Raw genomic sequence first — 10785 nt, 5'->3', positions numbered from 1 at the left:
GATCTGCGAACTGCGTAGTACGAAGCGCTCGGAATTGAAAGCAGACAATATTATAATATTTCGGCAAATGAACAAAAATTCTCATGATTCTTCAAATGTCTCTCTGTGCTCCGGGACATTCTCTTCTCCGGTTTTCATCGGCCACGTTCTTAAAAATGTCTTTGAGAATTTCTTCTCGAAAACTTTCTTCAGCTCAAATCCCCAAACAAGAAGAGGAACCGGGTAACAGATCTCCACTTTTTGCCATCACGCTTCATTATTTTTCTCATTTTACCAGAAAACTCTTCTCTTTTGCTTTTTTTTGTTCAAAATTTTCCCTCCCTTTGGTTACTCGCATTAGGTTCTCGATCCCCGGGTCGTGTTTACGTGAGAAAAAAAAGGGTGAAGAGGACAGAGGAAATCACAACAGTGAGTACAACAGCAGAACCTCCTGAAGAGAAGGTACCTAAAGAAATTTGTTCTCTTTGGTAATGATTACTGTTCCTGATGTTTCTTGGAGTTGGGATTTGAAGTGTGGAAATTTCAGATTTTTTACTCCGACTGCTCCTAGAATATGCCCATTACAAGTAAAACGGGCGAAGTGTGGAGACTTGATTATACGTTTCACAAAATCCTGTACTGAAAACTGGTGGATACCTGTTCTTTCATGTTCCGGACAGAATGTGCTCCTGAACCGGTTTTGTTTTCTTGGTGCGGTTATCTATGCGATGATTGTAAAGTCTGCTTAAATTTGAGTCAGCTATGTCTGTGCTCGCGTATTATCTGTCTCTTATGATAGTCTAACACCCGTTTGAAAATTTTCATGTTTGTTGAAGTTCTGGCGCACCTTGATGTGTAGATTTTTTCCTATTTTAACGTTGTGAGACGTATTTTTCTTATATCACGTGTCATATAGACTCTTTGTTGCCTGAGCTGCCAACCTGATTTTTTTCCCTTTTTGGCATAAGTAGACTAGTTTTTTTCACCGAGACTGTATATTTTACTTTTGTGTATCTCTGTCTCATTTTTCAGTCTTACTAAATCTATTGTAAACAGCTTTATTTATTGATCGTTTAACTCTACAGTTTTCTAGCTTACCAGACATTGAAGGTGTTTATGAAAGGACCAATGCATCTTCCCCTTTGAGTAAGACTGTTCCTTGTCACATTCTTTTGTCTTAACTATCTATTGAGGTGCTCTGTTCAGAAGTTTCAAGGGCTTCAGCCTTCAGTACAACTTTGGCTCCAATAACTAGACTAAATTCTAGAGTCTGCATCATTCTCTACTCTTAACTGTACTTTATTGCTACATATATTCCAAGAACAGAAGAAAAGAAACTGCTGGTACTTTGTAATGACTGTTTCAAGGAAGTATCATACGTCACATGCAATGTGATACACCAGATTCAATGGAAACTGGAGTGCCATCTGCATTCATTGGATTCTTTCTTTTCATCTGTATGAACTGTCACTTTATCCGCTTTCTCTGAACTAGACGTCTATTTCTATAACCTCTCTTGCACCTGTTTTTAATATTGGCATTAGTTTGTTTGCAAATGGTTCTGCAGACAAACAAAAATTGAGCTCAGGCATGCTACCAAAGAAGAAAGAAACTGATGTTTCCAGCCTAACAGAAGGTATATAAAGGCAGATGACAACAAAATGACAAGTTGCTGTCCAAATTTTAATTTATTTATATTCCTTCCAATTTTTTTATGGAATTTGGACAATTGATTTCTGCTTCATCTTGCTACAACAAGTGGAAACATTTTATATCTTATGAAATGATTTGAGATAGAGCGCATCTCACGAAGGAACTATGGACCGAGTCCCTGGTTTTCTATTTTTCAATTCTATAGTATCGTGGCAAATGGGATTGCAAAATTATTCAAATCAGGCAAGGAAAAATCATGGGTTACGTTTATATTCCAGAATCCACCAATTTTGGGTTTGGATGGAAGACTTTACTGGATCGTTTCCATTGATTTGAGCCTTCAATACTAGCAGAAAAATCACCTCCAAATTCAAATTGTGGAAGTTTTCCTCCCTTACCAAAGATAGGTATTCCCAACTCAAGTTTTAAAACTCCATCTTCTTAATCTTTGGAGGCATCCTTTGAAATCTCCATTCTATAACAAGTTGTACAGGACAACTGTGAGAAGTTGGCATCTTCTATTCTTGTCTAAACTGATTGTACTCTTCAAGAGGAGTTTCAAATCTCAAAGTGGTTTGCTGATCATCTCTAGTTAATCTATATTCCGCATTTCTCTTACCGTGGGAATTATTCATGGCTTATTTTATTTCAATGTTCAGAAGACAAGTTTTCAGCACTGAATATTCATCTTCCTCCTGAACTCAAGATTTCTAAAATCTATGCTTAGCCATCCATATCAAATTTTTCGAAAAGCCAATGGTTAAAATTCATGGTCTTCCGTTGGAGTTCTAGCATGATTCTACCTTCAATACTATAGCAAATACTATTGGGAAGTTAGAACAAATAGACGAATCTACTAAAATGCAGTATCGTCAAGATTACGCTCGAATTTTATTTACTTCAGAAAAACCATTTATGGAGAAAGCAATGGTGAAGGTTTCTTCCAGCATTAATTCTGTATGGGTTCAACTTTTCTTGGAGACAATCTCTCCTTTCTCCGAGCAAGTTGCAGAGAATTGGCCAGGATGACCGAGTCGAGTTGACTCAGCCTAGCTTGAAGCTGATCTCACTCGGTCTAATCCAGGATCCCAAAATCATGGTGACAATAAAGGGGTTAATAATGACCTTCCTAAAACTTATTTTTCCAATTCAAATTTAAATTGCTTAAATGCTTCTCCATTAGCAGTTTGCCCTTCAATTTTGCCTCGTGAATGCCATAATGGGGGTAGTTACTTCGCTGCCAGAAACGATAACATGCAAAGTCAAAAGCCTTTTAATAACGCGCCAACTAAGATGATTCAGCAAAGCGATTATGGTATAATGACAACACCATTTCACTTTGTTAAGGAATAGTCCTACATAGATTAGTGAGTACAAAGATCTTGAGTATATTAGTTGGGAAAGAGGTTTCCTAAGTTGGCTAGTCATTTTGGGATGGGCCTTGGACCCAACTTGACATGGTATCAGAGCAGGTACTCATATGTGGGCCTACACCTTAAATATCCACTTGTAGAGCCACAAGAGAGGGCCTACACCTAAACTATCCACTTGTAGTGCCACAAAAGAGGGCTTATAAGTAAAATTATCTACTTGTAGAGCCACGAAAGAGGGCTTACACCTAAATTATCTACTTGTAGAGCCACAAAAGAGGGCTTACACGTGAAGGGGAGTGTTAAGGAATAACCCCACATGGATTAGTGAGTACAAAGATCTTGAGTTTATTAGTTGAGAAAAAAGTTTTCTAAGTTGGTTAGTCATTTTGGGATGGGCCTTGGATCCAACTTTACACACCTACCTACTATTAATAGCGACGGTCAAAAACAGAATGATTATGGTATAATGCCAACGCATGGAGAAATTTAAAAAACAGAGTGATTATATTATATTGTCAACATCATTTCACCTACCTGCTATTAATGGAGAAGGAGAAAAGCAGAAGGTTCCAAAATTAAATCAGCAGTTAATTGAATTTAGTGCTGACTTCTATAATATCCAAGGCCGAGAAGAGCTTCAAATGGAAAGCAAAGATCCTCCTCACAAGACTGCTTTGATTTCTCCGCCGTTTTCTTCCAAAAAATCAGCAAGAGATTATCAGTTTCCAGCTCCTATTGCAATCAGGCCTCTTCCAACTATGGTATCCCCTTCTAACTCGGCAAATATTGATGATGACCTCTTTGATTCTGAATCTGTAACTTCCCCAGTTTCTCAAAATATGGCCCTAAATCAGGAAGCGAATGGTCCCCCTGGAGACCTCTCTACTTGCCCTATTGCTGTGTATGAAAGGAGAACCTGAGAGCCAGAAAGAAGGATGCTGCAAGGTGGACCAAGTGTCATTCATCAGTATCCAAGAGATCCTGTTACTGGTCGCCTAATCTTTCCAGAACCAGGACAAGAATCTCGGGACCTTGTTTCTACACTACAGAGTGAGAAGCATAAATATGATGAAGAAACTTGGGTAATGATGGAGTTGGTCTGTGTCATGGGGGTTGTATGTAAAGGAGTCTTCCCTGATGTAAAAGAGAAAGCTGAAGTTAAAAACGAAAAAGAAAAAGAAACGATTATATTGTCATGGAACGTTCGAGGAATTGGCAATCACAGAAAAAGGGCTTCCGTATGTAATATTCTGAAATCCAATTAGAAATCCTTAGCTGTGTTGCAGGAAACAAAATTTTTGGCCATGAACGATGGTATTGTTCATGACCTTTGGGGAATCTCTAATATTAAATGGGTAGCAATTAACGCCAATGGAACTTCAGGGGGGATTCTGCTTATGTGAAACTCGATTATGATTGTGAAAATGTACTCAGTTGGCACTAAATTAAGAGATAAATCAAATGGCCAAGTGTGGAGAATGATTGGTTTGTATGGTCCAATCCATTATAGAGAAAGGAACACATTTTGGGAAGAGCTTACTGAATATTTCCAACAATGGTCTATTCCAATGCTGCTAGCAGGGGATCTCAATACTGTTCGGTTTTGTAATGCTAAATCTCCTCCATATCCTCATATTAATTCTACAATGAGAGGTTTTGTTGATTTCATTGAATGTCACGAGTTGGATGAAATAAATCTATCCGAAAAATCATATACTTGGTCCAATGGACAGCAAAGTCCAATTTTGTCCATGTTAGATCATTTTTTGGCTAATGGAGGATGGCTTCAAATCTATCAACAAGCAATTGGTAAAGTTCTTAATAGAGTTGGTTCAGATCATTGGCCATCTCTTCTTGAGACAAAGATCAGCCAATGGGGTTCCAAGCCATTTCGTTTTGAGAATTCTTGGATTAGCTATCCTGATTTTGATGCACATATCAAACAGTGGTGGGATAACTTCCAAATTCAGAAACCAAAGGTTGGTACTTTCCGCTCAAATTAAAGATGTTAAAAGCCAAGCTTAAATCCTGGGCAGCATAAAAAAGGGCTGCTGATATGGCTGAAAAGTCTTCTATTCTTGAGCAAATTGATGTGCTGGACTCCTATGAGGAACAAACAAGCCTCACCCCTACAGAATTTAATAATAGAAATCTGCTTCGGCACATATTCCAGCATATCTCTCACGGAGAAAGAACATATTGGAAGCAGTGATCCAGATTTAAATGGCTGAAAGAAGACGATGGTAACACAAAGTATTTTCATGCTATTGCATCAAGCAAATGACGAATGAATTGGATTAGCTCGTTATGTGTGGATGGGGAAATTACGAGCGATAAATCTGCAATTTCTGGTACTTTATTCAGATTCTTTGAAGATTTATACACTGAAAAATGCAAAAGACAGACCTCTAATTCAGAATCTTATCTTCAAAAAAATTATTCATTCTGTTGCAGAATTCATTGAGTTGCCCTTTTTCTCAAAAGGAAGTTGAAATTGCATATTTAGGAACCCCCAATAATAAAGCTCCAGGTCCGGATGGTTTTAATGGGGAATTTTATAAAAGTTGTTGGAAAATTATTAAGGATGATATTTTATCTATGTTCTATTCCTTTTATCACAAAGGCATTACATATCGAAGTATGGGAGCGTCTTTTATTGCTCTTATCCCAAAGAAGGACAATGTGGAGCATCCTAAAGATTTTCGTCTGATTAGCCTAATCTCTAGCTCCTATAAAGTTATACCCTGTCTTCTTGCTAATAGGCTTAAAGTTGCTTTGCCTATGGTAATTCATCATGGCCAGTCAGCTTTTGTAAAAGGAAGAAGTATCCTTGATTCAGCCATGGCTGCTAATGAACCCATGGATTACTTTAAGAAATCAGGAAATTCGACCTTTATCCTTAAACTGGATCTTGAAAAAGCTTTTGATAGGGTAAATTGGAACCTTCTTGACAGCCTATTACTCAAGATGGGTTTTGGATCAAAATAGAGATTTTGGATTAGAAGTTGTATTTCATCAGCATCATATTCATTTCTTATAAATGGTACAACTTGTGGCCATTTCAATGGTTATAGAGTTTTAAGACAGGGGGATCCTTTATCTCCTCTCTTATCAATATTGTGACTAACTACTTATCTTTTAATGATATAGTGCTAGACAAACATGTTGGTTACATCCAGTTTCAGCATAACAGGAATTTGACATTCCTATCCTTCAGTTTGCTGATGATATTCTAGTCTTTGGGCATGGTACAATTGAGGAGATCCAGAAAATTAAGGCTCTTCTTGGCTTGTTTAAAGTAACTTCCGGTCAAAAGATAAATTGGCAAAAGTCTATAATGGGATATAATATTGCTGATAACGTTCTATCACATATGGCTTCCCAAATTGGATGTTTATTGACGGCTATCCCTTCTTCTTATTTTGGGCTTCCTCTTTTTGATTCAAGGCCAAAAAGTCATCTTTGGAATCTAGTAATTGAGAAGTTGGAAAGAAGATTATCTACTTGGTAAGGTAGATTACTATCAAAGGCTGGAATTCCTAATTATTTTCTATCGTTTCTGCCATGCCTAGTGGCTGTTAGTAGTAAAATTAAAGCTCTAAAGAAAAGGTTTTTATGGAGAGGATCCAATGGGGATTTTAAATATCACCTAGTAGCTTGGAAAAATGTTTGCGAACCGAAATCTTATGGAGGCTTGGGAATTCGGCTTACAAAATTGGCGAATAAAGCCTTTCTTCTTAAATAGTTTTGGAAATATAATACTGCCCCTGAACTTATTTGGAGACCGATGGTAGCTGCTAAAGCAGCTGTTTCTGAATTCTAGTGGACTCATGGAGGAAGAAGACAGAATCTTTCCTCACTCTGGAGAGTTTTCTACACACTTCTTCCTTTATTTGACAAAGGCACAAGACTTTTATGTAGAATGTGGGGACAAGATCAGTTTTTGGGATGATTGGTGGACTGATAAAGGTCTTCTTTGTGACAGATATGGTTTACTCAAAAGAATAACCCACCTGCTGTAAAGTTACTGTTCAGCAAATATGGACAGGGAGTGATTCCTGGAATTTTAATTTTAGAAGAGGACTTAATGATTTAGAAACAAACCAGGTTTCTAATCTTATTGCTGAACATCATTTAATTAAGATTTATGAAGATAAGGTGTACAAGATGATATAGATGAATGATACTAGTGGACGGTTCTCAGCATCTTTGGCTTATTCATATACCAGTGAATGGACTGATGGAGAAACTCATGATGCAGCTCTCGCTTGGAAGACTTTTACTCCTTTAAAAATTCGTTTTTTCCTATGGAGTGCTCTTATGAATAAGATCCTAACAGTGGATAATCTGAGAAAACGAGGCAATCAATTGCATAATTCTATTTGTCCTTTATGCAATGAGATGGAGGAAACAGTCGATCATATTTTTATTTTATTTTTTTGAAATAATGCTGAGTTATATTAAAAACTCAACAATCAACCATTTATTATTACACTATTCATACTCTTGGAGGATTTGGACCCACCATATGCTGGACAAAATTGGATTCCAACTTTGCCCCCCAATGACTCTTACTCGTATTTGTAAAATGGTTCTAGATTTTAGAATTCAGAAGTTGGGAAGGTCATTCTTTCAGCATGTATAGCTCATGTTCCTTGGGGGATTTGGAAAGAAAGGAACAATAGAAGATTCAACAACAAAATCAGACCTGCAAGTGAGACTGCATCCATAATTATTGGCCACATCTCTTCTTGGTTGCACACACAATCTGAATTCAGCACCATGAGAGATATCTATCTCCCTTAGAGAAAACTGGAATTCCATGGCTCATATGACAATTCCAGTATGTCCTTCTACTATGGCTGGGTGGATCCCACCTCCTTTTGGTTACTTGAAGCTCAATTTTGATGGAAGTTCCTTCGGAAATTTGGGTCAAGCAGGGTTTGGAGGAGTTATAAGAGATGCAATGGGTCTCCAACTCCTATCCTTGTCAGGACCAATGGGACTCTCAAGTCTACTAGTGCTGAACTAAACTCTCTCCTTCAAGGTCTTTTGACTTTTCGAGATAATTTTAATGATCCTCTTATAATTGAAGGAGATTCAAAGGTGGTTATTGAATGATGTCCTAAAGCTAAAGAACCCCCTTGGCGACATTGGAGAGTTTATAATTAAATAATGACTATTGTCCTTGATTGTTACTGGTCTCATGTTCCTAGATCAGCTAATGATGTGGCTGATTTTTAGCAAAACGAGGAGTTGCTCTTCCATCTCTTGTTGTTAGAAAAACTCCAATGTAATTTGTAAATTATTTGTTTCATTCATAATAAAGCATCTTATTCAAAAAAATAAATCTCATGAAATGGTTGGTATTTTCAGTTCAAAGTTTATGGTTTTTTTTGTGTGAAACAGTGGACTCACCTGCTAACTGGGAAGAAATTCTTGAAGTAATAAAGCATATGAGGTCGTCAGAGGATGCTCCTGTAGATTCCATGGGATGTGAGAAAGCTGGTAGCTTTCTTCCTGCCAAGGTACTAAGAAAAAAATCTGGTATATTTTCATTCTTATCTTATTTTATTGACACCATGAATCTGTAATTTTTCGATTTCATTTCTCTCTTCCTTGATTTTTACAGATTCCAGTTTCAAATTTTATATTTTTAAGGACATTTTGAGTCATTTCATCTTGCATCAGGAAAGAAGGTTTGCAGTGTTGGTGTCATCACTTATGTCAAGCCAAACAAAGGATAACGTAACACATGGCAAGTTTTAAATCATCTTGTTAATATTTCGCCTTACAGAGTCTTTATGATATTATATTTCAACTTGCATATTTTAGTTTCATGGCTGAAGTAACTTCAAGGCAAGAACATTGATGAAGGTTAGTCAATTAGGATTGCAGAAGCCGTACAGCGCCTCCATCAGAATGGTCTGTTGGCTGCTGATGCTATTGTGAATGCCAACGAAGCAACTATCAAGAGTCTGATCTATCCGGTATGATTCATCTTTGATTTTATTTTTTGTAATGATTTTCTCTCTGTTGACTGTACAATTTGCCTGTATAATAAGCAGGTTGGATTTTATTCCAGAAAAGCAGCTTATATGAAAAAAGTTGCAGAGATCTGCCTCACAAAGTATGGTGGAGACATCCCCAGCTCTTTAGAGGAGTTACTTTCTCTCCCAGGAATAGGACCTAAAATGGCTCATCTGGTACCTAGTAATTGATGTATTTTATTTCTATTTTGAAATTTTCATTGGTAGTAGATTTAAAAAAAAAAAAAGTGTAATCTTCTGAATCTCTGTTTATTGTTATTGTCGAGGTCATGAATGTTGCATGGAATAATGTACAAGGAATTTGTGTGGATACACATGTGCACCGTATATGCAACCGACTTGGATGGGTATCTCGGCCAGGGACACGGCAGGTAACTTGTTCTTTATGTCTCATTCTTCAAAAGCATAATCTAGTTGGGAGATGTTTACAACAGATAAAAATATACTCTACAATATTCTGGCAGCACAGGAAGATAATTTACAGACACCAGTAAAGCTTAGTAATGCATGTTTTTGCTTTCAGAGAACGTCATCACCTGAGGAAACAAGAGTGTCTTTGCAATCATGGCTTCCAAAGGAAGAGTGGGTTGCAATCAACCCATTGCTGGTACATCTTTTGTAATTGATCAACTGACCATTTCGTTTTTCTTACATTGAGGGCTTCTTTGCTTCTGTGATATCAATTGAGTTTCTCATCCATATTTCCAAATGTATATGGCAGTTTGATTCATAGAAGATGCATCTTTACTATGTTATGATTTGCACTACCACAGCAGTTGATTCAAAATAAAATAAGCTATACCAGCAATATTTAATCAGGTTAAAAAAGTTGTATCTTAATGATACCATGAATGACTGAATTCTAATAGATCATCAGTTCATATTTCCAAAATGAATGGATTCCAAAACATCATCATTAACTATATTTTTTTTTTCTTCTAATTGGCAGGTTGGATTTGGGCAGACCATTTGTACTCCACTCAGACCTCGATGTGGGGAGTGTCGCATAAACAACTTGTGTCCATCTGCATTCAAGGAGACGTCAAGTCCAAGATCTAAGACAAAGAAGTTAGGTCCAGGTAAAACTTCCTGACAACACATCTTGAACATGAAGATTCATTGATGGAGCACAAGGTTTTTTGTTCTTACAGTAACGAATTGCCCTCAATATCTGCACGGACATGCTGTTTCTGAAAGTCTACTTGTATCAGATGTTGAACTTTTGTGCAGTTGGGAAAAGACCCGTAGTAGTTGGAATCTGAAACTAGCATTTGAAAGCTTCCTTCCGAGTGGAGAATTCAATTGGGTCGAATTGTGTTTCTGTAAAATTTTGGAGAGTGGGAATACTAATCAAGTCGAATCCATTTGGAAAAACATTTCAAAGTTGAATCTGTGCGAGTACAAAGCTAAAATGCCTGTTGAAGCTTTTAGACTCTGGAGCCTAAGAGATATTTCATGAGATTCTCCCTTCAGTTTCGGACCAATTCTATTATTTGTATATTATAAAATTAAGTATTTTATATAATTTATATAATTTCATGAATTTAATATTATATTTGATTTCTAATTTGAAAATTATAAAAATAAGTATTTTTATTTATTTTAATTTTATATTTAATTTAATAAGTAATTAAAATTAAAAAAAATTATTAATTTAAAACAAGTTAAAATTTATTTTATTTTAGTAAAAATATCTAAAATAAAATCTAAATCTATTAAAGTAATTTTAT

General features: G+C 36.5%; 1 protein-coding gene across 2 annotated transcripts; it reads left to right on the top strand.

The window, feature by feature from the left end:
* The first annotated feature begins 16 nt into the window (after positions 1–16).
* LOC137962894 (endonuclease III homolog 1, chloroplastic-like) lies at positions 17–10448 on the top strand. Of its 2 annotated transcripts, XM_068810018.1 has the most exons (11): positions 17–222; positions 341–441; positions 1065–1125; positions 1547–1615; positions 8415–8533; positions 8697–8763; positions 8904–8995; positions 9074–9211; positions 9322–9426; positions 9579–9662; positions 10005–10448. In XM_068810018.1, the coding sequence occupies exons 1-11, from the start codon at positions 84–86 to the stop codon at positions 10146–10148; spliced, it is 1119 nt and encodes a 372-aa protein (XP_068666119.1). In that variant the 5' UTR covers positions 17–83; the 3' UTR covers positions 10149–10448. The 2 variants fall into 2 exon arrangements, with proteins under 2 accessions (XP_068666119.1, XP_068666120.1); XM_068810019.1 differs by lacking the exon at positions 1547–1615.
* The last annotated feature ends 337 nt before the right edge of the window (positions 10449–10785 follow it).

The sequence above is a fragment of the Aristolochia californica genome, unplaced genomic scaffold (genome assembly GCF_029961685.1).
Source record: "Aristolochia californica isolate CCGP_79_NKW_82.1479 unplaced genomic scaffold, dmAriCali1.0.hap1 SCAF_4, whole genome shotgun sequence".
Taxonomy (NCBI): Eukaryota; Viridiplantae; Streptophyta; class Magnoliopsida; order Piperales; family Aristolochiaceae; genus Aristolochia; species Aristolochia californica.
The sequence above is the reverse complement of the archived record's forward strand: the minus strand, read 5'-3'. Positions and strand labels throughout refer to the sequence as shown.